A 27,391-nucleotide genomic window follows, 5' to 3' on the forward strand; every position below is an offset into this window, starting at 1 on the left:
ACAAAACATTATGTACTATACATTTCATTCAGAAAAATTATCCAAAGATAAAAGGATTCTATAGCTATGAATCTAGTATCATCCGTTCTAAAATATCCATATACATTACTAAAGGAGACAAAAACTATTCTACAGGAGCAGTTTTTTCATTTGAGTTTGGATTTTTTTTAATCTAAATTAATTTGATTTATTAATAGACACTTTTAGGGCATTAACATATTTTTCATTGTAGAAGAGTAAAATATAGTCTTTATTAATTACCTCCATTCTCACCACTTCCACTAAATGACTTATTTTATCCACACTATCAATTCAGTATTTGCACCACAGCTAAGCTTCTATGCCAGTAATGAACTTCTTTTTAATAAATGCTTACCAGAATCATAGTTTGGTGGCTTCATATCTCCCTGATTCAATTCTGTGCCATATTTTAATTTGTGATATTTAGCCCTGAAACAAAAAAGAAGAAAGAAAAAAAGAAGAAAAAAAACTTATTAGCATATTTAAAGGGTATCTCCAAAGACATAAGTATCACCCATTTTCACTTGAAAACACATTCCTTTCTTCTCCACCAGGCAAAACAAAACACGTAATCTGACCAGGAGTTCCAATATGCAATTTTGTTTCATTATTTTTCCAAGCTTTACAGGCAATTGCAAAGTGAACACTGATGAAACATGGGGATCAGTAGACTGCAGATTTTACAAAATAATCTTGCTACAGAAAAGGTTCCTTTCCTGTGGACACAAGCTACTCTTCTGCTCCTCCACCACCCCCCGACAGTGTTTCACTATGAAACATTTTTACTATCCATATCAGTTTAGCACCATCTACTTCATATCTCATATTGTCACCTCCATTAAGCAATCTTTAGTTTTATTCTTCGAAATGCTGTGCTTTCCAGCAGCCTCTCAGAACTATTCTAAATGAGATTTAGCAGTGACAGCTGACCTACCCCAGCTTCTCTCAAAGCTGCTAGATCTGTCACTTGACCAAGTGCAAAATGAAGACTTCTCTTCCAAAAATATTTAGCCTTCAGAAGGCCCAATGCAATAAATCCCATAAACTATGCCACACAATGACAAAAGTAGTAGCTATTAAAAAAAAACACAAGGGAAATGCTTTTTAATTTGAAAAGCTTTATCCTACAGAGTCAGCATAGACTTTAATACACACAAAAAAAACACTACAGTAGTACGGGATTACAAATGCACATACAAGTTCTTAAAGATTAATTCAAGCAGTCTTGTAACACAGTAACAGAGAAACCAAGGCAAAGAAAGCCTTAGCTTTTTTCACAAGCTGTTTCCTCCCTTCTCACACTCACTCTAACTTTAAAAGTCTCTAACTACCTGAAGGGAAGTTCTAGCCAGGTGGGGATTGGTCTCTTCTCCCAGGCACTCAGCAATAGGACAAGGGGGCACGGGCTCAAGCTCTGCCAGGGGAAATTTAAGTGGTATCAGAAAAAAATTCTTTACAGAGAGAGTAATCAGGCATTGGAATGGCCTGCCCAGAGAAATGGTGGATTCACCATCCCTGGAGGTTTTAAAAATGAGATTGGACGTGGCACTGAGTGCCATGATCTGGTAAGGGGACTGGAGTGGACCAAGGGTTGGACTTGATGATCTCAGAGGTCTTTTCCAACCCAATCAATTCTATGATTCTATGATAAAATTGTTTTCTGCCAAACATGAGAATTCCGACAACTCATAAAAATATCTCGATGCCCTATAAACTTTTGCAGACATCCACAACTGGGTAGAAGAGCGGCACTCATACGAGTTCCTATGTGGAACAAAAAGCAGAGAACTCAGGAAACGCTGAGTGTGCAGCCTGAGAGCACACACACATGCAGTGCCAATGCAAACGTACAGAGCTAGGTGTGGGACAGCAAGGCAGAGGCTACAAAAGATAAAAAAATTAACCTCTCATTTACACTAACATGAAAATGAGTTCAGTAGCTCCACTAGTCACGAGGGAACTCTTCCACTTAAAATTTGTTTTTTAAGAAATTAACCAGTGTGACACTTTATAATTCCATGAGGCAAGTCTCACTAAGCTTGAATGACTGTATAAAGAGTGACTGTAGAAAATGTTTTCAAGTTACCTACACCTCTTGACTGTTACCTGCACCTCCTGACTGCTTCTCAAACATCTTCATTACATTACTGTTTTCCTTTTTCCTTACCTATTTCATCAAGAAAACTCATTGTTTCTAGCAACATGGGGCAGGGGGAACTGATTCTTGGCAGTTCTTATGCTTCAGTATCGACAGTACTAGCTTCCTACCAATCCAGCTGCATTTTAATTATAATAAACATTTAACTCTGAATGAGAAGGGTAAGTGAAGAGAGAAGTGCCTCTGAGGTGTAGCAATACAGACAAATAAAGGAACTAACTCCTCAAGACCCAGAGCACTAAGCTCTAACTCAGATGAGCAGCAACCATCAAGGAAAGAAAAGGATGTGCTTGAAATGTATTAGCAGCAATTTAGTGAGGGTTGAGCATTTTAGTGGGTACAGAAAGAACAACCAAGAATGGAACTAAATCAAAGCTGAATGCTCTATCAAAATATTTATCTTTTCCTTTCTAACTATCTGTTTCTTACACCTCATCGCCACAGAGATAATCCTGGTAAAACAATTGCATTGCATTATTGTTTAATACTAATGCTATGTTTACCTTTTGCCCCACCATCACTAAGAAAAAGTAATGATTAATCAAGAATTAAGAAATCCTCTACTCTGTCATCAACCTACCTCACCAACTTTAAACACTACAATTTTTTTTGCAGTCATGAATTCAAGTGACCCTAATGTTTAATCCATTTTGATTTGACTTATCAAAGCAAATATTAATACTCTGCTTTAATCTGGATTACTGACATATGCTGTGTTCTACTCAGTTCCTTCAAATAATTTCAGAGACTGGTTAGTTTTGTGGCATGCAGCATTTGTTTTCAGTTCACAGGTCTTACACCAAGTTCCACTATGCTCCATGCATTCACTAATTTTCTTATCAATTTTTGTTAATAATTTCCAATCTAAGTAAAATATTTGCTAGGTCCACTGGAAGGATCATTCCTTGTACCTTTCCTGTTTCTCAGATTTCTCACATGTTCTCCAAAATCCATCTTTCAAAGATACAGCCTGCAGCTTTTTAAACTTCTCAATCTATTTATTTCAATCGCCTAAATCATGTGTACTCTTTTTTAATTTTTTTCCCTCTTATATCACCAGCATCAGTCTTCTTTCTCCTTATTGAAGTTTTCCCCACTCATTAAAAGCACTATAAAAAATTAATTCAGCAAAATGAGATTTTTCATTCTGTTCCCATTTTAAACTGTTAGTAGCAGGTTTTTGTAATTGTTTCCACCTCATAATGCAACAGCTTTTAAAGCTTTTGCTGTCATTCTTTACTTCAAGGGGATAATGTAGATTACATGGTCTTGTACCACTGGCCTTTAAATCTATTTTAAGGCCAAGCTGGACTAAGATTTCATCTTTTAGAAGATCTAACTTCGCATATCACAAGCAAAGACCAGTAGCACTACAGATAAGGCAGAAGGAATATATTCTAACAAAGAGGCAATTGAAGAGATGAAAATGAAAAAAAAATTATTTTCAATATTGGTGGGAAAGGTGAAAAAAAACACCTATAGAGCTTTGCCTGCACTAAATCACAAAAAATCCCAATACTACACTCAAATCTGAATTAAAATCAATTAGTATAAATTCCTGTGTTTGAGCAAGACACTGTTAGACTTGAAACAGAAACATGAGTATCATGTCATAGTATTTAACACAGTGAACTCATCTTCAGCTACAGTGAACTCATCTTCAGCTTCTACAGTTCAGAGGAATATTAAAAAACTGCATAAAATCAATATAAACCACTAACAGTCCATCACAGAAGCATTTTCTACACTTCTTCAAGCAGCAAGCATAAGATTTACTATTAGAAACATTTTTATGGTACAGCTGAAAATGTCACAGGTATGAAAGACAATCTTCTTCCTGAAATGCACGAATAAAAGGGCTGAACACCACAATTCAGACTCCAAGACTAGAAGGGAGAGTTTTGACCATTCAGACAGACATATTGTAATCAAAGGTTATGAAACGTCTCACAAAATAACACTTAATGCTTTTCTACACAAATTCTGAATATAGCTTATTCCATTAGCACATTTTAATTAAATCTATTTCTATAATGACATCTTCTGCCCACCTGTCACGCCTAATTCCTTCACTTTTTCAGAAATCACGTGGCCCACTTATCAACAGCTTTACACCAGCCTTCTGCAGTTTGCACATCACAGCAGCGCGATACTATCATCGCAAAGTAGAGAAAAAGTCTTTTCTGTGTAAGTAAGTACGAAATAAAATCAAAGTTCCTCCAACGTTTGTATCATCTGGTCAAAGACAAGGACAATGGCTTGTGGGGAAAAAAAGGAAAGCAAATCACAAAGATTTATCATCTGAAACTTGTTCAACTTGAATGATTTACCTTCCATTACATATGGATCATTAATGGCATGCAGAGGCTGGAAAATGACTTGAAAATAACTACCTGAAGGCTACAACTTCATAGAAGGTATATTCCATTTGAAAACCAGCCTTCAAGTTGTTTAGAAGGAAGCTATTTCGGCACTGTGAAACTATGTTACTGAGTAGATGTCTTTACTCAGATAAGAATGAATATTAGCACTGCTTTGGCTTTTGCACTTCATTACACAATCCTTCTCTTTTGATTTAGAAGCATTTTCTTTGAACTATGTGTCAGATATTCAACATGGCCACCACAATACTGCAGGAGTTGCCTAGGAAAAAGCTAAAAGCTTTCATCCTTCTAAATTTCCTAAGACTAAGAGCCATGAAACTTTTCTGAACACACAGGAAAAAGTTTGACCCCAATCAAAAAAGGCTACTATTCCTTGGAAATATCTGTTGCCAGACCCGAAGCATCTAATCCAGCTGTGCTCAAGGAGCCTGCCAAAACACCCATAGACGATCTGGGAGCCGACACCAAGTCAAGAGACATAAACAAGAATGACTGCCAGGAACAGCACGGCAAGATATTCTACACAGGGGAGGAGGCGCCAGCCTTATGTTGATCAGACACACCAGCATAGAAAACAACATCAAATTAAATCAAGTGTTTCTACAGAAACAGCTCAGAAGTCCAGTTCTTTGGTTGAAACTTGTTAAGACAGGAAGCGAGCTAGACTGGGTGAAACGGGACATGTACTTGAGAGAAACAGAAACACATTTCAGTGAGGTCTTGAAAATCCAGAGGCAACTGGTGGGATATCATAGAAATATACAATCAGCTGGATTGGAAAAGACTTCTGAGATCATCAAGTCCAATCCTTAACCCAACCCCACTGTGATTACCAGATCATGGCACTCAGTGCCACGTCCAGTCTCACCTTAAAAACCTCCAGGGTTGGAGAATCCACCACCTCCCTGGGCAGGCCATTCCAATGCCAGACCACTCTCTCTGTAAAGAACTTCTTCCTGATATCCAACACAAACCTACCCTGGCAGAGCTTAAGCCCGTGCCCTCTTGTCCTACTGTTGGTTGCCTGAAAGAAGAGACCAATCCCCACCTGGCTACAACACCCTTTCAGGTAGTTGTGGAGAGTGATAAGGTCTCCCCTGAGTCTCCTTTTGATAAAGTCTCAAAAAGAAACCCTCAACTGTGAGCAGCCTTACACTGCAATCTACTGGATATTGGCAAAACTACATCAAAATTGCTATTAAAAAGTGCTAGTACTTAACTACACACTAGCTACTTCTAAGCTCTTTGCTATTCAGTCCATTAAGACTCCAGCAGAAATAACCAGGTTTCCAATACACAGCAATCTCACAATTACTAACAAAGACCAAACATTAAACTACATTTGTCAGAAAACCATGACAATCGGTAAGTCATTTTCTACCTTAACCACTACAAAATGACGTAAGTGACATGAAATATAAAAAACAATAATGCTCTCAAAGTTGTTAATTTATATTAAAATTTGAAACCATTTGGTTGATAAAACAAATGCTGAACACCCACTATAAAAAACAGGAGCTCATAAAAGCATGTATTTGAGAAAATCAATGTCATTCATTTCTTTTTCATGGTTTCCTAAGGGCATTGCAAACATGAGAGTACTCTGGGCCACAATTTTACATTCTGTCCTATTACTCATAACTTAGTTCATCTAGCTGAGAAAGATATGGTATGCTGCACGGCCAGAGTAGAAATGAAGGAATATAGGAATGATTCCCTGCCCCCTCACACAGCATCAATCTTCCCCTAACTTAACAAAAATGTCTTCCTCCTACCTTGTAGAATCTCATTTTCCAGCTTTGAGATGCCAGTGGAAAAAGCCAGCATCCCAACTGACTACTGCCTGACCTGGCTGACAGCTGATTTAGGAAAATGCGGGAAAGAGGCAGCATTTCCAAGCTCAGTATGTTGCCATTCTTTGAAGTATCGAGCAGGAACACTTGCTGGGAGATATCTCCAGCAGAAATACAAGACTGTTTCTTTAGAAACTGGCAAATAAAACTGCTCTTTAAAACCACAAATTCACAAACAGCTGTCTCCAGGACACACCAGTCACAAGCATCACATTTACTTACAGAACCATTGCACACTCGTACTGAAACTGTCAGACTGGATCAGATCAGCTGACTGTAGCCTACTGACCTGAGCAACTGAGGCTAATGCCATGCACTGCAGAAAAACATACAACAAAAGACAGAAGACAGCAACGTAAAAACTGCTAGTAAGAAGCCATCAGGGATTTTTTTCCTAATCCTGACAGGGACTACTGCGCTAGACTTAGTTTTATTTGCAGAATAAAACTAAAGGACATTTGCACTATCCATATGGAAGTTTGATTTTTGACTTTTTTTTCCTAATGTTAAAGAGATTTTCTGATAGCAAACAGAAATATATTAACATAGTTTGATAATTTTAAATTGCTGGTTTATCTGGGTTATGAACATGAAGTACTAGAGATATCTTTAAGTAACCAAGAATAGCTCCCTCAGTTTTGAAATACAAGAAATCTTCACAGAATATATATAACTTAGAGTATATCTTTAACTGAACAAGAACATACTCCATTGTCTGTCTTTTTATAGTGACTCTAAGCTTTGCAACCGTGCCTCACATGTAAGCCTTTCCACAGCTATAAACGGCTATCTCCATTCTGCATACATTTGATGGTTCTCTTGTTATTTGATATAAGATCAGTACCATAACAAGGCCTAGGCAAAGAGAGTATCTACCTTAAGCATTCCTTCCACAACTCCCCAAAAGGCAAGCAAGCACACTGGAGCCCTGAGGCTACTGCTTGGCCAGCAAACTGGCTGCAGCTCCATGTCAGCAGATGAACTGGTTTCTACCAGGATGAGACAAACTGGCTGATAGAAGGCATGTCCTCTGCTAAAGCTGCCCACAGAAGATGAGCAAATCTAAGTGCAAAACAATGTTATATGACAAACAGTGTCCTTTTTAAACGATCTAGCTGCAATATCTGTCTCCTCATTTGCATATGCATATATTTTTAATCTTATTTCTACTAACACAAACTATTTGAGAGATTTATTTTATTAGTATTAATATTTATTAGTATTTTATTAATAATTTATTAATACTTCGTTAATATTTTATTAAAGAGGAGCTGGAATAATCTCATAGGAAAATACTACTAATGATTGCTTTGCAGTAGTGCCATATACACACCCTTTATTCAAGAACTTTAAATGACAGTTTACTAATAAAAAAATTAAACTCGGCCTAAAATAAATCCATTGAACAGAGAGATTTCTTAAAACATGATTAAAAAAACCCTATTTGTTTGCCTCAGAGATTAGAATAACAAGAAAGTATATACAGGAATAAAGCAAATTGGGGACTTCTACTGAAAGTCCCCATGAACAAAAAAATAGACATGAACATTTTTCCACTCATACAATTAGCCTCCAGAAGATATTCCTGTAGAGTCCATCATAATGAAAAGACTAAAAACTTATCAAGATTAAAAGCTAGTAATTATTAGAATGAAGACAGTTATTTAAGATTTCAGCTGTCACATATTATTAAACAAAGCTAGTACTTTGAACAAAAAAGAGAAAACACTGTAATTCTGAGGTACAATCTACTCAGTTAGGTGGAATTTTACCAAGGGAAAAGTATGATTTACTGATCAACCATGGGTTTTATTAGCATGTTTCTGTAGCCATATGTTAGCTATTGTTCTTGCCATAATGCAGACATTTAGGCTACTGGTTTTATTTCGTATAATAGCATTTGTCAATTTGAGAACTGAGTATGGCCAAACTTTGCGAACGCAGATTTGGGCAGGGCTCTCCCCACGTGGGTGTGCCCTTCCAGCCTGCACAGTGGATTTTTTAGGTGAGGCACAGCGTGCACAGAACTGGCCCCACTGTTTCAGTCCTGAGGTTCATCTGCCACGGCCGAGCGAGTTTGGACAGTGACAGTGAAGTCCTCGGGACTGTCACAGCACCCGGTACTAATCGGGGCTGACCCTGCTGAGCATCCGAGATCTGATGGGATGGGATGGCAGGCAGGCATTGAACTGCCAGGGGATGGTCCCACTGAGACTCAAACTCAGGTCCTTGGGATTCAGAGTCCAAATATTTCTTGGGTTTGTCAAATACAAAGGCAAAATAAAGTATCTGTCTTCAGAATTTCTTCATTGCGTACTCATGACTAAAGCAACATACCTTTCCTGTTTAAGTGCATATTCCAGCATTTTGATTCTTCGCACTAGATCCTTCTTCAGATTTTCCTGTCCCTTCCTTTCACCTTGAAGAAAGGCAATCTGGGCCTGCAAAAGGAAGGGTTCAGTTTAAAACCTGCTTCCTCAAAATCATTCAGTGTAGCTCTGAAGTGTGTGTCTTCCCAACTTATTTTAATTTATTTGCAGAGTTCAAAAGAAATTGGCTGTGTTCCTTAAACGTTAAATGCTTACCCAAAACACTGCACAGATAAGCCTTCTAAACTGCATGCTCATTACAGATCAAAAAAACAAGAGGAAAGAAATAAAGCAGTTTTGGTTTGTTTGGCAGAGTTTATTTCCTCTCTTCACTACACATTCAATAAAGGATAAGTAATAGATAAAATAAGCATACAAAAAACCTTCAGCAGATAAAAGTATTTACCAACAATAAGTAGTAGAAGATGACAAAGTATTTCTGCTCAATAACTGATGTAGGGTATAATTAGTGTACTGTTCTATAGATATATGTCATCTACATGATACTAGTAAAAAAACCCAATGTAAACCATGTTCAGCTAAAAGAAAAATAAAACCCCATTTGTAATACAGTGTTAAGTGTTAATTAAATTATGATACTTACTAAAATAGGTTAAAGAAAGTTGTCCAGAAATACTGTAATTAAGACAGGCGGGAAAAAGGAAAACAGGGAAAGGTATTTTGGTAGGAAGACAATTAAAGAAATGGCTCAGAAGTAAATAAAAGTCAAGTATAAAATACACAGCTAACCTTTATCAACTCCCATCACAGAGTAAGTACTTAGTTGCCTGTGAAAAATCTCCTTTAAATAGAAAACTATGACAAATAGAAGATACTAATTCCTAATCATAAAGAAAGAACTACCTGCTTTTATGCCTAATGCTCAAAGCAAGTCTATTATAATAGAGTCAAGTTCTTGTGCTTGCTCAGCTCATGAATACATTTTTAGACAGAAATACCTACAGGCAGTCACCACTTCAAGCCTCACCCTCACCTGCACTGCAAGCCACCTGCCATGCTCAGGATCAGAAGACTTCTGCCACCTCTGAAGCAAATTCCCCAAGTATCTCATTCATTTCTTTAGAAGAACAAACAGGATAAAAGGCAACTGGTCTAGACCATCAGCTGTTGAACACAAAGACTAAAAAGCCTTTCATTTATATAAATGCCCATTGCAGGTCTATACACATTTTCTGTAGGCACTGCAGTCTGTACCAATCTCTAAGAAAAGTCAGGGAGAAATGAGCAGGAATATCTTATCCTCACCTGTCACAACTTTGCAAGCAGTCCCCAGGTAGTTCAGTTAATGGAGACAGTCACATCTAAAGAATAATTTATCTGACTGCAGATTTTTACCTCAAGGTGAGAAAAAACAGAGCCTGTAAATGCCATTTTCTTTCTATCAACCATAACGGGAATGCACACAACAAATTCCGATGAATTTTGGACACCAAACAAGATGAATTGTACTCAAAAAGGCCACTCATTGGTGGCCATCTATAGCAGCTGCTCAAAAATATGACACCAGCTGACATAATTTCCTTGCTCAAGTACAGCCAGTTAACAGCCTGACAGACACCTGAAGGATCCTTAACTGCCAGTCACCAACTGGAGCAGCCAGTTTACATCAAGTGAAAAATACTGACTGATTTCCAGCAAAATCAGTCTTCACCTTCTATAGGGGAAATACGTCTGAATTCCAAAAAGTAAGTCAGCTGAATCAAAAGAAAGGTCTCCTGTGCTGGCATCAAGCTTTTTCTCACTTAACACTTGAATTGGGATGAACAAAAAGCTACAATTGAATTCTAATGTTTATTTGCACACTCAGGTTTAAAGAAAGGCACAGAAGAAAGTAATGCTGGTTGTAGAGTCAGAATTTCCTACCCTGAGGAATTTAACTGTGCAAGAAGCACGTCAACTCAACAAGGTCACCATTCCTCTGAGTAACACGAGGAATACCTCAAGCAGATATAACTTAATTTCCAGTAACTGTGCAGACAGCCAGATTCTTTTTCCTCATCTCCAAATGCACTCAACAGAACTAAACACATGCCCTTCTAGTCAAAAAGTGAGAGAACATCAAAACACACCTTTAAAAACAGTAAAACATGATGCAAATATATATTTGGCTGAAATAAAAAACATCATTTGATGGCCCCAGGACACAAGCAGAAGTGATCTATGCTGTGACCTGCTGTCTGCAAGCAATTTCTAACAAAGAATGAACTCATTGAACATGCTGGAATGAAGCATTTTTACCCAGCAGGTTGGCAAAGGACAACCAGTAATGACCCTGCTCATGCACTGCTATACTACAAAGGTCAAACCTGCATTACTGTGCTAACAAGTGAGGCTAAAGTCATCTTCCACTGGTAGCAGCCTAAACAAAATAAAAAATGCACATTCTCAGTAGTTTTGACAGCTTAATTTTGTAAGAGGAAGATACATTAATGGATATGATTAAGAAACACCATGCAACGTCACCTTCGTGTGGACAGTAGTATGTCGATGCTCTTAATGATGTCTTGTAACTTTTCTTTTTCTCGGACTTCCACCAAGTCCTTGTGTTTGTTACTCAAAAAGCAAGCAGCAACAACAGAGCTGAATCCACAGCCCATGAGCCATCTCTTCAGCCCTACACCAGCTTATTGCCAGCATCCTTTGAGTTTATGATATATTTTACAGATAGGTAGTTTTACTGGTTAATTATTCTCAAGAAACTGAGAATAATTTTCCTCTCTCCTTGGAGGCTGTGCAGTTTCTAGCATAGTTTGTTTATGCTTTTCTTCAGAGTAACAGCCTTATGTCCAATATTCGCTATTTTTGACAAATCCTGACTCTGAAAATCAGAACAGTTACAGTTCAAAAGTCTTAAGCAGATTTCATTCTTTAGAATGTTTCGCAATTAACTGAAAACATGCAAAGGAACCTAAATGCTCATATCATAAAAGAAACACTTTGCAATGTAAATGAAAACTGATTAAATTATTACGCTGAGTTTAAACATCTAAAATGACAAATTATGACATCTAGAGGTATTTTCTCAGTCTCTAGAACAAAACATTGATAACTCTGGGATCACTATTTCCAGTCAAAATACATAGACAACACCTGTTATGTCTGTGCAAACATTTAATGTGTAAGAGGTCTGGGTTTAAACATGATGAAAAGTATAACTTAACTGTGCAATTACAGTTTCCTTATAATTCAGATATAAATGACGGAATGTTATCAATAGATCGATACAGGCCACTTCCCACAGCTGCAGCTTTAGCACAAATCAGACCTGAAGTCTGTGCTACACCTGAGGGAGCAGGAGAGCAAAGGAGATGCAATTCTGCTTTGAGGGATCTGCACCATCATTCTACACTTGCGCTTTGGCCTCTCCTTGGAAGGTTTGCCAAAAATTTCAAGAATTTGCAAATATTCCCAACAAACAGGTTCTCTGACAACCGACCTTCTGGCTAATGAGGTTAAAATGCATCAAGTTGTAAGCTAGTCATTGCAAACCTCAAAATCACCCAAGGGGATCACACAAAACCTCATATTGTTCCTTGCCTTATGGGTGGGGTGCATCAGCTCCATAAAGCACCCGGCCCCGCAGGCTCCGCACAAGGAGTCAAGGCAACACCCGCCTCGAGTGTGTTCCAGGACAAGGGCTACAAGTCACTGTATTCCAGATCAACCGTGAAATTAAAATCAAGAGAGTAGGAGAAAAGAAATAAAAAAAAAAACCAACCACAAAAACAGAGAAGGTTGGGAAGACAGATGCCTGGAACAGCCGATTTCAGCAGCAAATGTAGAGTTCAGTGATTTTTTTTTCCACTTTATCTCACTGAAGTTTTTCATATTACCAACTGCAACAAAACTTAAAAGTGCCACACACATTCGGTGTAAGTTAATAGCACTGTAGCTGCCTTAACTATTCCACTTCTTTACTGAGAGATTTTTAAAATAACATTCTTATGTTAAAAGAATTTCTCACAGACAAAAACACTGTTGTTTTAAGCAATTCCCTAAAAGACTCTAAGGATACTGTGAAGCAGAGAAAAAGGTGAGGCAAAATGTTTTAGGTGGCACTGGTTTAGAAATAACTGTTTTTAACATGTTGTAGACTTCCTAATACAGGATTAGCAGCCTTAACAATATAATCAAATAATGAAATTGAATCTTAGCAAGTGTGGATTTTAGTTTAAAAATTCAAACAGAAATCTACACTTCTTGGAATCAGTAACCACAATCACAAGGATGTTAAAAAGTATCTTATATCTGGATACCTTTTTAGGATGACACCTTGACACTACAAAACAGCAGAAGATAAAGAACATTTATCTTTAACAGAAGGTTTAAAAATAAACATACAACTGCTAATCAGCTGATGCATGTTTAGTATCAACTTCTATCAGTTCCTGAATTTTACAGCTATTTCACGTTAAAAAGCAATTTATCTCTCTTAATTGTCAACATTCAAGAACTATAAAATGCCTATTCTTTTCTTTAAAATATTTATCTAAATATTTTAAAGTAAACCTCACTTCAAATTTATGGGCACTTGAAGGTCAGTGGGCATCATTTGACAAAAAGCTACTAAGACACAAACTATAATGCTTCCATAATTCAACAACAAGGCTTTCACAGATCAAGAGAAAGGGAACAAAGGAGGAAAAAAACTGCAAGAAAAGTATTTTGAAAATATGCAGACGGCTAAAATAACTATATACGTTATAGAGATGAATCAGTTTGGAACAGTTGTGCTAACCAGTCTACCAAGATCTGCCAGAAGGTTTCTGTAGGCTGCCAGGGTACTTCGTATTTTAGATGATAGTTGGCTCACTGAAGCATTACATATTTAAGTGTATTTGTAAATAAGTGTAGGCATGCCCAGAGGTGAGAAGAAAAGAGATAAAAAAACAGGTACAGGGGAGGGGGGAAGGAAAATATCAGTGGTCTAGTACAACTAGCTAACAATTTTTCAGGCACCAACATTAACACCACAATGCACCCCTACCAGCGCTCTGTGCCAAGAGAGGCCAGGAAGCTTCTGTAAGTGCTGTAGCCATTTAAGATAACAGGAAAGTTGAAGTGGGGTCACAGGCTGAAACGACTGGCAGGCACCAAGGCATACTTAACTTCACGCCACACGTAAGGACTTCTTCCCATTTATCCCAACCAACACTCATGCTAGAGGACAGCACCTCACGGGACTAATGCACAGCAGAGTCCGCTACTGGCACATTATTTTTGCAGGACTTTTTTGAGATGTCCTAAAACTGGCATCAGAGCTAAACCCTGAAAAACCATCATCCAAAAGAGATCAAAGATTTAGCCCACAGTAATAAAAGATGGTTGAAAATGACATTTACTTATATTCTTCATCTCTTTGAAAACATTGTTTGAGGAAAAAAATCAGTAAGACTGAAAGACTCCTAATAAATGATCCACAATTAAAAATTGTTTCACAATTTATTCCTGGCAATGCCTTGATTACTAACATAAACATCTCAAAACCACAAAGACCTGTCTTTCTGTAGTTTGAAGTGTTTTACTAGGTAGATCTCTGTTCAGGCAGTTAGTCTTTCTTCTATCCCCTCTTCAGAGCTGCCTTTCACTGTTCTGACAATTGCAAAGATCAAAATATTAGCCGAGTTAGCCAAGCAATGTATATTCAGTTTACTTAGTCATTCTTTAAAAGCAAAAGTTTTCTCTAAATCTCCAGTCATTTCTGTGGTACAACTACTTAAGTGGTGAGCATGAACTTTTTTTTTAACTCAAGAGCACGCTCCATGTAGACTGATACAAGCACAAAAAGAGTGCAACTTTTAAACGTGCTGTAATTCTACAGGCAACACTGCAATGACATGTCACAATATAATCACATATTATGAGCTGGAGTCTAAATTGCAAATGCTGAAATTCCTTTCCACTTGCTGTACAAGAATGGCAGAAATGCAGCGACAGCACCAGAGCTGATAAACAGACTCATGGCCCACATTTAAACTGAGACAATGGAAGTTCACAGGCTGAATGAATCACTTGGGATACGGCAAGACAAGGGAGAACAAATCTGGAGGAGATTTTTAGATTTGGCTTCAGTAACAAAAAGAGGAGTGAACCAGACTTGACTACACAAGCATTTGCAGAGGCAATTGGCACACTCCTGCTCCTCACTCCTACATCCAGCATCAGCTACTCCTTGTATTCAAGCATGCATGACCACCCTGAACTGACGAGGACATCAAGTGAAACAGATACAAAAATAAATGAGTTTGTTCTCACCTCCTGTTTACAAGCTTGGATATGAATATTGTGCACGCCATTTTTGCTCTGATGCTTTTGCAATCCTGCCCTATGTGACTGTCCTAAAGGGAAACATATTCCTGGCTAAGAGGAGAAAAAATGTAGCCTTTCCACACTGCGATTTTTAATTTAACTTTTTTGTCACTGGGTTATTTTCAAAATATTCAATACTAGTCAGCAAACAGCCAACTCTTTTCAAATAGGAAAATAACATCTTCTAGATGAATTCATCTTCAGGACCACACAGAACAGGTCACTCAGATAAAGTGAACCTTTGTTTCCACATTTCAGAGTATTTTTATTTCTAGTGTGCTGTTTGCAAAGCTTGGATTCTGAGCGTTCTGAAATTATTCACATGAGCTGTGTCAGGTATCTAAGCATTTCTCAGTATGTAAAAACAAAACATAACAATCCTTCCTCTACTTCAAAGTCAGTTCTTGCCACTTTTTAGCTAAAAAACTTAAAAAGGAGGACTTGACAAGGCTTGGCAGCTCTGTGAAGCCAAATATGTGAGGAGGTTGCTGACCAATAGCTATTTTCTTAGAAAACTGTGTGCTGATAACAATTTTAGTTAAGGCTTGGTATTTGTATAGTTTTACTTCTTTTGGCAATAAATTAAGATGAACCAAAAATCTCTGGAGATGCATGTGACCTCCCTTGGGGAATTTTACACAGCCGGTTCTAAAATTAATAAACAAATTTGCCCTGTCTACTGAAATGTCAATAAAGGCTAAGTTACATTTGCAACTTGTTGTTCAAACACCCCTGATGCAATAAAATTATCGAGTCAAGGCCCCCAACAGGAAAAGAAGGGCCACAATTTGAGTAGGACACAAAGATAGCAACTGAAATTATAAATGTGCACTCCTAAAGACACACAGGATGTTTCACCATATGCTAACCTGACACTGAAAACCAAAGCTTTCCACTTATTCCATTTTTGCTTAATCCAAAAATTCTATAGCAAATCATGAAAAACATAAAATGCTCTTCTTTTTTTCAAAGACAACTTTCTGTGAAAAGTGTCTGAAAGCTTTATAGACCACTTGGAGACAACATAACTTGCAAAACTCTTTCTGTTCATGCCATGTCAATATTTACAGGAGCATTTTCCTAAATGACTTAGGCCCATTTAAGAAACATGTTTTCATTACACTTTAAATTACAGGTTCAACAGATTTGAGAAGAGTGGGAATATCTGATGCTAGAAAACAGACAGATCATTAAAAAAATCTAACAACTATAAAAACCAGGTACAGACCTGCAAAGAACCAGTCTCAGCAGTTTGTATTTACATTTTGCTTCTACAAATTTCTATAATGCAGCTCTTTCATCACTGAACAGCTACTCCCATTAGTACCCCAGCTTAAATAAAACAAACCATGAGAGCTTATCAATGAACATACTGGAATTAGCTGCAAACGTGTATAAGCAAAGTGAAGAGCACAGAGGCTTCTTTCCTTTGCTTCCCATGAATGTGGCAAATACAATGTTTGCTAGAAGAAAGTATGCAAAAGAAAGGATACCTGATAGTCACCAAGGCCCATTTAGCACCATCTTTCCCAACTAAACACACCTCAGTACTCTATGTCTTATTTTCTTTTGCCTTTCTTTTTATTTATCTGACATATATAAAACAATTAAGTTGAAATTATTGGTTCCCTGGGGTGGAGAGGCATCTAACATTAATCACTGGGGTTTTCTGCCTTATGAGAAAAAATATTTTATAGAAGACTTCTACAGTACTTCTTCTGCCAATTTGTCTTTTACAGACAATCTCAGAAACTTGAACCACGTCATCATATTTGAATATATTATACATAACTTCTTCAAATTGTATTTTATCTTCTGTTTTATTGGTCAAACCTAATCTTTAGGAGTTTTCCATTAACTTAGTAACTGATTTCACCAACTCACTGCCCATTACTTTTTCTGCAAATAACGTTTACAGATTACCCAACTATCAGAATGATTTTTAACTAGAAACTTAAACCAACCAGAGGACCATTATCTAAAGGCCAACAAACTGTAAATATCAACAATTTGTGAATCAAGTAACGAATGTCCTAAACAACACTATAAATAGCCACAGCCATCTGTCTGATTTGCCCCTTCTCCTCATTACTTTAACTTGCCCATCTCCAAGGACACACTCTTACCACGGAGCGTGCCTGGTTTCACTCCTGCCTCTTGCAGCAGAAAAGCAGCAGCAAGGGGCAAGATCACCATCCATGACCCCCCCTAGAGAGCTTACATTACTAAATCTGACTTCCATGCCCAACCTCAAGTGCTTATCTGTTATTTCCATCACATTCTTTCTATTAGAGTTGTTTGCAACCATTTAACCACATTTTATCTCATTTCATTATCTCTTTGCCTATCGTTTGGGTGGTGTTTTCTTTTTATTTTGGCACTGTCTTACAAGGAATACTTTTAGCAAAGCTGTGGAAACACAAGCATGTTGTATCCACCCATTCTCCCTAATTTCCTTGCAAACCTTTTCAAAGGAAAGTTTACTCAGGAAGAATAATTTTCATGTAACACTATCAGGTCCCACCACTCGTATGCACTCTACTACTCTGAAGAAACAGTTGCTAGTTAGAAGAAATTAAAAGTGAAGAGGACAAAAGCTAGAAAATTCCTTAGCAGGATGGGGGACGTCTATACATGCAGTTACATACAGCACAGCAGTTTGCTGCAATTTAGACCATTTGTGAAATGTGGAGAAATGCCAAAGTCTGCAAAACTGCATTTTTGCCAGAAAAATGTTTGTCAGAAGCAAAACTTTCCAGAGCAACATATACATTGCCTGCGAAGACAAAAGTTCTAGTCAAAACAAAAGCAATACACACACACACACACAGAGGCCTTCCACGCTCACGGAGCCGTGAGGCAGCAGAGCTCAAGAGCTTTGTCGCTTGCTGGGCCAAGGCCGTGCATCGGCAGCACTCGGTTCTGCGGGGTCCCAGCCGCAGGGGGCAGAGCTCCCATCGCGCTCCCTCAGGGGCAGCAGACGGCTAATTAAAGGCAAATAACATCCAGAGCCATCGGTCCCAACCAGTCAGAAGGCCAATGGTTCAGGCAAGACACCAACATGGAAAGCTCCTCAACCCCTGCTTGCCTCAAGACAAGACACAGATTTCAGGGTTCTGCATATGCATTTGAGCAAACCCTTGGCTATTTTGGGATGGGCTTGTCCAACATGTAATGACAACTCTGAAATGTCTCAGAAACACAGTCCAGAAAAATGCAGAATGAAAAATATCTGAAAATTAAAACTCTTGCAGAATAGGAAACCCTTTCGTGTCAACTGTTCCAAGCAGCTGCTAGAAGAACCTAAGAAAAGGAAAATTACTAATTTCTGAAAAGATGGGAAAATGAATTTTAATGCCATAAAGCACAGTTTCTGAGTACTTAAATGAGGATTAATAACATTAGCATTTATCCTAGTTAATTACTTCACAGGGCATCATGAAAGTCTATACTTAGGATAATTTTTCAATCTGCAGATGTCAAACTACTGCAAACACAAAGCAAGCATTAAAAGTGAAATATGTAATTAGCAGATAACCATCTAGGGGAACTCCAAATGATCTGTTTTCTTTCTTGTTTGTCATACACAGCTTGTTAATGATGCTTGCATAGATATAAATACTGAAGTCTTCTGTCACTCTGAATGAGGAAGATTATATAATAGTGGCAACAATAATTTCAAAAGGTTCAAGAAAAATAATTAGAAAATTAGAGTAAATATGAATACTTGCCAGGGGAAGCAAAATATAGGCACTGACAGGAAGAAAAACCTTGGAAAGGCTAGACCAGTAACTAAGAACAGAGATTACTATGATACCCAGTCTGCCAACTCACATGTTATAAGCTTGGGTGTGTGCCACCTGAACAAGCACTATATAACACAACAGGAAGGTGCTCTACCTGAGTATTTCATTTAGTTCCACACAATTAGTTACAAGCATAAGAGAAAATAAAAAGAAGCCTGGAGAGAAAGAAAGGAAGACAGGAAATCACAGTGGGACTGACTTAAAACATGTTTTTTGGAGAGAAGATACTAAACAACAACTACTGAGCCAAAACCAAGCAAGGCAATACTGTGATATAAAGTGTCTCAAGTATTTCAATATCATGGCAGGCAAGCAACTGGAGAGAAAAGAAGGCTACCTCTAAGAAACTGCTGGAAAAAAGCCACCATACAAAATAGGTGCCTTGCTACACAGCCTCCCAAGAGAGTGCATAATCTAGCACTGGAATTTGCATTGGACAGAAGACTAGTAAAGTACAGTGAGGAGCACTGCATCTTTATCTCAAGAGTGAGAAACTGCATAACCTCAAATTATTCTGTTAAACATTTCCAAATACACAGACAAACAAAAGGCTTCAGAAGGAGCACAGAACCTTTAATTAATGCTGCTCATCCTTCCTGTGTACACTTTCTACAAGCCATCCCATAGTTGCTGAACCCCTAACAAAAACCTCTTACATGGATCCAAGAACATTCATCTGCAAATGGTCACAGCAGACGTTTAATGCCTGATGCCTGTAGAGAGAGCCAAGAATTTTGCACCTTCCTGAACATGACTCTGCAGCAGATAAATGCTGTTACAGCTCGTGGCAACGCCAGCTACAGCTAATTATAACTTTATTGAGATGCTTTGGCAAGAGTCAAAGGCATTCAAGCAAACAACTTGTGATGGGGTTATCTGCCAGTGATAATACATGACTTCGACAAATAGTTGAAATACTCTACTTCTTCTCTCCTGTCTCATACATAACATCAAACTTTTGAGGGATACCTAGAGGAGGAGGAATGGCATGCTAGTCTCTGATGAAGGGCACTATAAATGCGCAAAGTGTTATTACTTTTAACACAGTGGTAGAACTTCCTAGGCCCTGTGAAACAGACTTTGTTTTTCCTCTAATGTAATATATGACATCTGTATTAGCTATGAAAAAACGTGAAGATATTTATGGATCTCCATTGGATGTTATCCTTACATATAGCTAAACTAGCTACTTTCTACATAGTATTTACTGGATGTGGTGAACAGAAACATGATTCAGTTACTAATAAATTTCTCACTGAATCACTGCAGTTAAAATAAAAATTACTCTCTTGTCCTCATGACCATTTTCTTTAAATTCCTACAAAGGAACCCTCAGCAAAGAACATCACATCAGCCACTCTTCTCAGAGAGACTGTTTAATGTTACCATAGACAGTACAATTAAAAAGGTGGGGAAAAAAAACCCCAAACCACCAGCCCAAAAACACAACAAAAAACAGAGAAGTGGTTTGCATTGCTAAACAGACTCAAGACTCTCTTGACAAAGACAGTACTTTCAAGGAAAGACATAGAAAGAAAAGAGATGGACAGGAAGCAAGAGACAAAGAAAGGAGACCTAAAAAGGAAAACGAGTAGACACATTTTAGACTCAAACACGGCCAAATGAGATTCAGTGTGCTGCTGGTAACATGGGCAGCATTAAGGTTTACAACAGAGATTTTCTAGTAAACAACGCCAAAGAGGAATGAAGGTTGCGCTATCGACTGTTATTGGAGTTCATGTAACGCGCCCATCACTGAAGTATCTGACAGCAATGGCTTTAGGCCAGCAGCTCACAAGTTCTTTAACCACAAGATCCCTATCAGTCCTTTCACGCATTAATGAGCGTATCAACCTCATCGCTTTTCAACCGAAAACCCCGCACATCGCGCCCCTCAGCACCGAGGGGGCTCCGCTCCGGCCGCTCTCCCGGGTCGGGCCGGGGACCGCGGGCCCCGCGGGGCTGCGAGCCGGGACAGCGGCGGGGCTGGGGCGGGCAGCTCGTCGGGGGCACATTTTAACGGGGGGTTACGACACTGGTGACAAGTTTGGGCTGCCGGCCCCGAGGGGCAGCTTGCGAGCTGCGGGGAGGCGGCGAGAGCGGCGGGGCCGGGGCGGCCACGTCCCGCCCCGGGGTCAGCGACACAGCCCGGGCAGCCGCTCCCTCCCGGGAAAGGAACAAGCCGCGGCAGCACCCAGGGCGACCTCGCTGCTCCGGCCGCGCAGGGACGCGGGACACGGCCGGGGAGCGGCCGCCGGGGCCGGGGGAGCGGGGGGTGGAAGGTCGCGGGTGTTACCTGCAGCTCCGCCCGCTCCGCCTCCCACTCGGCGCGCTCCGCCTCGAAGCGGCCCCACTCGTGCTGCAGGAAATGCAGGATGCCCGGCACGCTGTACTGAGCCCGGGACGCCGACAGCGGCGCGGCGGCTCCGGAGGCTGAGACCCCCCCGCCGCCGCCGCCTCCTCCCGCTGCCGCCGCTGCCGCCGCCGCTGCCGCCGCCTCGCCCGGCTCCAGCCCCGGCCCGCCCGCCGGCGGCGGCAGCAGCAGCGCGTTGTTGTTGTTGTTGTTGCTGAAGAAGACGCCGGGCCCCGCTTGCTCGTCCATGGCCGGGCCGGGTCCGCCTGGCTCCCGCCGCCGCTCCCGCCGCGTCCCGCCGGCAGCAGCAGCAGCAACCTGGGCGCGTCCCGCCCGCCGTCACCGCCTGACAGCCACCCCCACCCCGCTACGGCGGCCCGGCGGGCACAGCCGCCCAGAGACCCGCCCCGCGCGGCATCCTGGGAAATGTAGTTCCGCTGCGTGGCGGGGCGGACTCCCTCATCCTCGCCTCCACCCCGAGCCGCCCGTAATTCCAGCCGTGGCGTTCTGGCGGCGGAGCCTCAGCCTCGGCACGGAGCCCAGCAGCGCAGCTGGCAGCGCGCCCCGGGGCCGGTGGTTGAGGGAGGCGGCGGGAGGGCAGCGGAGCACAGGGCAGTTGTCACCTCCTCGCCCAGCGGCCCGTGAACGGCCCTGCGCCGCCGGAGCCACCCCGGGGGCACGGGAGGAGCAGGTGCCTCGCAGCAATCCCCGTGCTCAGGGCAGACCCTGCCCTTCCAGCCCCTGCCTTTCTGCTTCGGCCCCGCTCCAAGCAGTGCTCGGCCTCGCACCGCCGAAATCTATACATCCTGCCCAGGTCTCCAGGGGTTTCTTGAACATGGTTTGGAGCGCTGCAGAGGAGAGCAATGTGACATTTTTCAGGGATTGCCACGCTGCCTGTTGTGCGAGGCAAGGGGAAACAATCATAGAATCATAGAATCGATTGGGTTAGAAAAGACCTCCAAGATCATCAAGTCCAACCCTTGGTCCAACTCCAGTCCCTTTACCAGATCATGGCACTCAGCGCCATGCCCAATCTCAGTTTAAAAACCTCCAGGGAAGGTGAATCCACCACCTCTCTGGGCAGCCCATTCCAATGCCTGATTACTCTCTCTGCAAAGAATTTTTTTCTGATCTCCAACTTCAATTTCCCCTGGCAGAGCTTAAGCCCGTGCCCCCTTGTCCTATTGCTGAGTGCCAGGGAGAAGAGACCAGCCCCCACCTGGCTAGAACTTCCCTTCAGGTAGTTCTAGACAGTGATGAGGCCACCTCTGAGCCTCCTCTTCTCCAGGCTAAACAACCCCAGCTCTCTCAGCCTCTCCCCGTAGGGCTTGTGCTCCAGTCCCTTCACCAGCCTTGTTGCTCTCAGGATCCTGAGATGCTGAGGGCGCTCGCTGTCGGCAGCACTGCCCTCTCCTCTATTTCCCGAGGCACTGAGACAGAGCTGGGCTTGCTCTCCTGCCCTGTGCGTGCCAGCACCGGAGCCTTGCTGGAGACAGAAACGCCGCGCCAGCAGCTGCGCCACAGGGCTGGGCGAATGCGGAGTGAGACAGGGCACACCACGGGGCTCCTGGGGACGGGGATCGGGCCCTGCCCGTGCCACTCTGCCCTGTTCCGTGCCCCGCACACCGGGAGTGCCCCGCCGCTTACTCAAGCTGCGCTTCCTGTTTCCTTATGGCTGTTCCAAAACTGTACTCGCCTTCTTCGTAACCCTGCCCTCGCAGTCTGAGCTGTGGCTGGTGGGCGATCTCTTTGGGAAAGACAACTGAGGAAGCTTGAGAGAGCAGAGGGGCACAAAAGGGAAAGCACTGAAGAGGGGGCGTGCTCTGGGGGACCTCAGCAGGGAACCAGTGCAGAACAACAAGGCTCACCCATAAAGGAAGGAAACAGCACAGAGAGAGATGAAAGATGTGAAGCGGAAATGGAGCACACTGAAAAGGCATTTGACGAAGAAAACGATGAAAAGGAGAGTAACAAACAATAAGCACTACGGACATTTCCAGTTCCTCAGGGTTTTATTAATCAAGTGAAATTTGATGCCAAAATACTATGTAAAATCACATGGTTATAACTGTAGTATCAGGAGCAAGCAGAGAAGCAAATGAGGACTAAACTGGGGAAAGATGTAAACAAATGGGAGTTGTGCATGTTGTAGACAACCACACAATATACAATGAAAAACCTCTCCCTTCTCTATCCCTCTACATCTATCTATTGCCATTTTCCCTCCTGCTAACTTTTTTCTATTTTTCTACTGACTCCTTAGTTATGCTTGATTGTGACACTTCCCTCCCCCCTCCCCTTTTCTGAGTTTTCAGACATCTTGTCAACTGGAGTCTAACCAAAGCTAAAAAGTGCTGAGATAAAAGAGTAAACAAAACCTGATTATAGGCAAAATCATTCCAAGAAGTCATTTACTAGACTGTCTGGTGGTGAGGAGGAAATCTAAAACAGGTTATAAACTTGTTTTCTTAGTTTTACTTGCAAATTGTTTGTGTTCAATTTTGTATTGAAAGTTTCTTTAATACTTTCTCTCAAATGTTAAACAGATTCAAAACTTCTAAGCAATACAGCTTTGTAATGCTGGAAACACGTATTAGAAAGGGATATATTTTAATCAATTTAATTCCCACTACTAAGATGAAAAAAAATAGTCAAACTACTTTTCTCCTCCTGTACGGCACATTGTTTTTACTTCCACATATATCTTTACTCCTGTAGAACACTGGAACAAGACAGAAGTTAACAGCTTTATGAAAAAAAGAATTGGTAAGAATATGCACCACTTGTTGTGTCCTCACTTTAGTATTAAAATGTTCACTGTGAAATAAAAGCTTTTCTGCTTTTATGTTAAATATTTTGCACACAGCAAATACAATAGGGCAGAAGAGCATTGTCTTGACCATTTTGCATAGGTACTCAAAGGGATATTAGATAAGGTCTTACAGGAAAATAGAAAGCCTAGAGGCAAATGACTATGCAAAAATAGTGATCTAAAAATATTTCAACCAGCTATGAATCATGTTCAATTCTATTTACTATCCCTTTGTTATATTTCAGGTTGATGCATCTAAAATACCCAGTTTTTACAGAGGACCCAGAAAAAATCAGAGATGAAACTCAACAGGCCTAGCTGAGGCCTCTAGTTATGTAGCTTCTCTCTATAAAGGTAAATGTATAGAAAGATCCCTACAGAAGCCCATAAATTCAACAGCTGTGTCAAAAAAATCATGTCAGTCAGTCTTGTATACACAAGAAAATACACAGTTCTGCACTTCTGCCAATAGGACGGGCAGGCCTGGCAGCAGCCAGACATTGGGAGTCACTGGCTGTGCACTGCAAGGCCAGCACAGCACTTGAGCTCTAAGCTCCACAATCTGCAGAGCAGACTCACCCAGATGCAAGGGCAGCCACGTGCTGTTTGAAGAAAAGCTTGGTAGGGGAAGGCAAAACTGGAGGAGCCTGGCTCTCACTTGTGTTCTGCCCCCTGAGTCAGTACAGGTGCAAAGTGCTCCAGTAACTCCGCTTGCAAACTTTATCAAGGACTACAGGTATGATATATTATCCACTGAGACTAAAATCTTGCAGCAAGGTTAAATACCTGTAATTCTGAACAAAGGGCAGAGCACTGACTCATCACATACCCAACCAGTGGCTGGCAGAACAGGAAGACTGCAAACACAGAGCACCTTACAAGGGCCAAAATCTACACCTACAAAAACACAGGTAGCAGGCAGTTCTCTTTATAAACCCAATTTCCAATGCATTCTTTAAAATTTATCTTAGAAGAGATGATAGGGGATTAGATTCTTTGCATCCTTTATTCATTTTCAAGCATGGGAATGGATTGGAAAAAATATACACCACATAGATAAGAACAACTCATTAAGACAGCATGCTTGATCATTCACCTTGAGAAAGGCTGAAAATTTTCAATTCTTTTGTTGTGTGGGTTTTTTTATTTTTCATGCAAGCTGAAATGATCTACAAAGTCTGACAGTCCCCTTCCCTACTTTGTTATTTAAAGGAAAAAAGCATACTTCTACAGTTGAAATTCCCCATGGTACAGGGTAAGCACTTCATAAGAGTTTTTCCTTTTCCCTCCATCCCCACTGTGCTTGTGTGTTGGCACAATGGTAGGATAACAATCACCAGATTTCAAAAACCACTGGAGTGTTTGGGGGAGCTTTTAAAAATAAATAAAAGTATTTAGATACAGAATAAATTTTTTGTGGATAATTTATAACATAAATTCATAAATATGATCACAATTTCCTAAAAATCTATACAAATACAAGTAACACCACTTCCCTTGTAATGCACGGATTTCAAGCAATTACACAAAGCTCCATTAGACAGCCTTTCACATACAAATTACACAAAATTAGACATGTATGCAGGGATAATGTAATGCTTCTGACTACTTAATGGTCCAAAAATAATAAAAGTAATTCAAAAAAAGCTAGTTTTCAGTTTAATTGTTGGGGTGGAATGTACTGTGGGTGGTGGTTGCCTAGCAGCTGCTTTTGCTTTGCTGGCCTGGCTTGCTCGGACTGCTGTTTCTAGACGTGTTTTTAATTCAGGAGCAGCTCCCATTACTGTCTTGAAAGCATGTGGGTAAAGTGGACCAATGTGCATTAGATTCTGAAGTGCAAACTCGTGAAGATCCTTAGATGCTGCAGATGCAGAAGCAAAGGCATTTTCATTCAGTAAATAGGAGATCAGAGTGGGAACAAGAAGGGCAAGCAACTGTACTCCTAAAAACGAAAGAAAAAAAAATTACCATATCAGAGAGTAAACCAAAATAATTTGTCAGTTACAAGTCTGATATGGGTAATCTTGTTTTCGTAACTGACAATAAACACTGTAATTTAAAAATTATCAAATAAAAACCAACTTAAATGTAGATGGTTTCCTGTTCTTTTATTATTCAAATCTTTCTTACCAGGACTGTATTTCAGACTTCTATTATTGTTCATTACAGTTATGTTGATCCTGACACTTATTTAAAGATGCTTTTGCACCATCTGATTGCAGAACATTGATAAAAGGTTGTAAGACATAGACTGCCTACCCTATTAAAGGGTTTCAAAACACTTTTTCAAAGATAGAAATGTTATTCAATCGAATCTGAGTATCAGCCTTCCCCGTGGGCACAGAGTGAACCGCTATTAGTATGCAAGTGTCAGCAAAAAGGTCAGGTTATCTGCTATTATATTGATCTGGAAGATTCTAATCCAAAAACTAGCATTGCAGCTATACTTGAGCTAGCATGACCTAATGAGGCCACAGCCCAAAATGGCAAAGGGATCAAAAGGGTTGACCTTGAGAACAAAAAAGGCAGCTGAACTTAAACAATAAATTTTTGTATCTAGAAAGGCTACAAGTATGCCTTTTAAATGTGTAACATGTTAACTGTACATTTTAAGCTTAAACAACCTAAATATTAATAGTAACTTAACTAAAATTTTGTAGATAATCAATTATTTTCCACTAAAGGTTTTGACTAATTCATATTCATGGGACAATTGTCTCCAGACAGCAACAATCAGATGTTCTGTTTCCTCATTAGCTTCAGTTACTCTCTCATCTTGCATGTCTCTCAAACAACTGTGCCCGAAGCAGAATGGACCTCAAGAAATTCAGTATTTTATCATCAACATAGAGAAATACCAACAAAAAGTATGCTGGAGGGAAAAAAACCCCCAAACTACAAAAACAAATCAAACCCCCTCAAGAACCCCCTACAACCAATACTTTTACAAGGAACTTTATCAGCATTTGGAGTCAGATATCTGCAGAGTAAGTCTTCAGAACACATGTTGTTTCAGTTAGAGAATAGCTAACTTAAACTATAAATAATGTATTCTATCTACTGAAGCAAACAGGAGGCTTCATTTACTATCAAGATACTCTGACCAGTACAGTTGAATTTCTTGAGCTTTTTAGATAAACTTTGTTGAGCTGGTAGAAGCAACCTGATAAAAGTCTACTAAAATAAAGAGAAGTCAACAATGAGAAAAAGTAAACTTCAACAGTGTGAACTACTCATTTCCAAACAGAATAAAACATCACTGATTACTGCAGCTCATGTTTAGAATGTTTTTCCCTGCAATCACC

General features: G+C 40.3%; 2 protein-coding genes across 6 annotated transcripts in view; both read right to left on the reverse strand.

The window, feature by feature from the left end:
* The window catches only part of STRN (striatin), a 75,663-nt gene extending 54,058 nt beyond the window's left edge, over nt 1-21,605 (reverse strand). For both annotated transcript variants that reach the window (XM_071575472.1, XM_071575462.1), the window contains exons 1-3: nt 21,218-21,605; nt 8,754-8,857; nt 377-450 (exon numbers count right to left, since the gene is read on the reverse strand). In XM_071575472.1, the coding sequence (XP_071431573.1) occupies nt 377-450; nt 8,754-8,857; nt 21,218-21,523 (484 nt within the window). In that variant the 5' untranslated portion in view covers nt 21,524-21,605. The remainder of the gene's footprint in view (nt 1-376; nt 451-8,753; nt 8,858-21,217) is intronic.
* A 1,668-nt stretch (nt 21,606-23,273) lies between these two features.
* The window catches only part of HEATR5B (HEAT repeat containing 5B), a 59,727-nt gene continuing 55,609 nt past the window's right edge, over nt 23,274-27,391 (reverse strand). For all 4 annotated transcript variants that reach the window (XM_071575512.1, XM_071575502.1, XM_071575486.1 and 1 more), the window contains one exon: nt 23,274-26,028. In XM_071575512.1, coding sequence (XP_071431613.1) covers nt 25,724-26,028 — 305 coding nt within the window. In that variant the 3' untranslated portion in view covers nt 23,274-25,723. The remainder of the gene's footprint in view (nt 26,029-27,391) is intronic.

The sequence above is a fragment of the Pithys albifrons genome, chromosome 2, assembly GCF_047495875.1.
Source record: "Pithys albifrons albifrons isolate INPA30051 chromosome 2, PitAlb_v1, whole genome shotgun sequence".
NCBI lineage: Eukaryota > Metazoa > Chordata > Aves > Passeriformes > Thamnophilidae > Pithys > Pithys albifrons.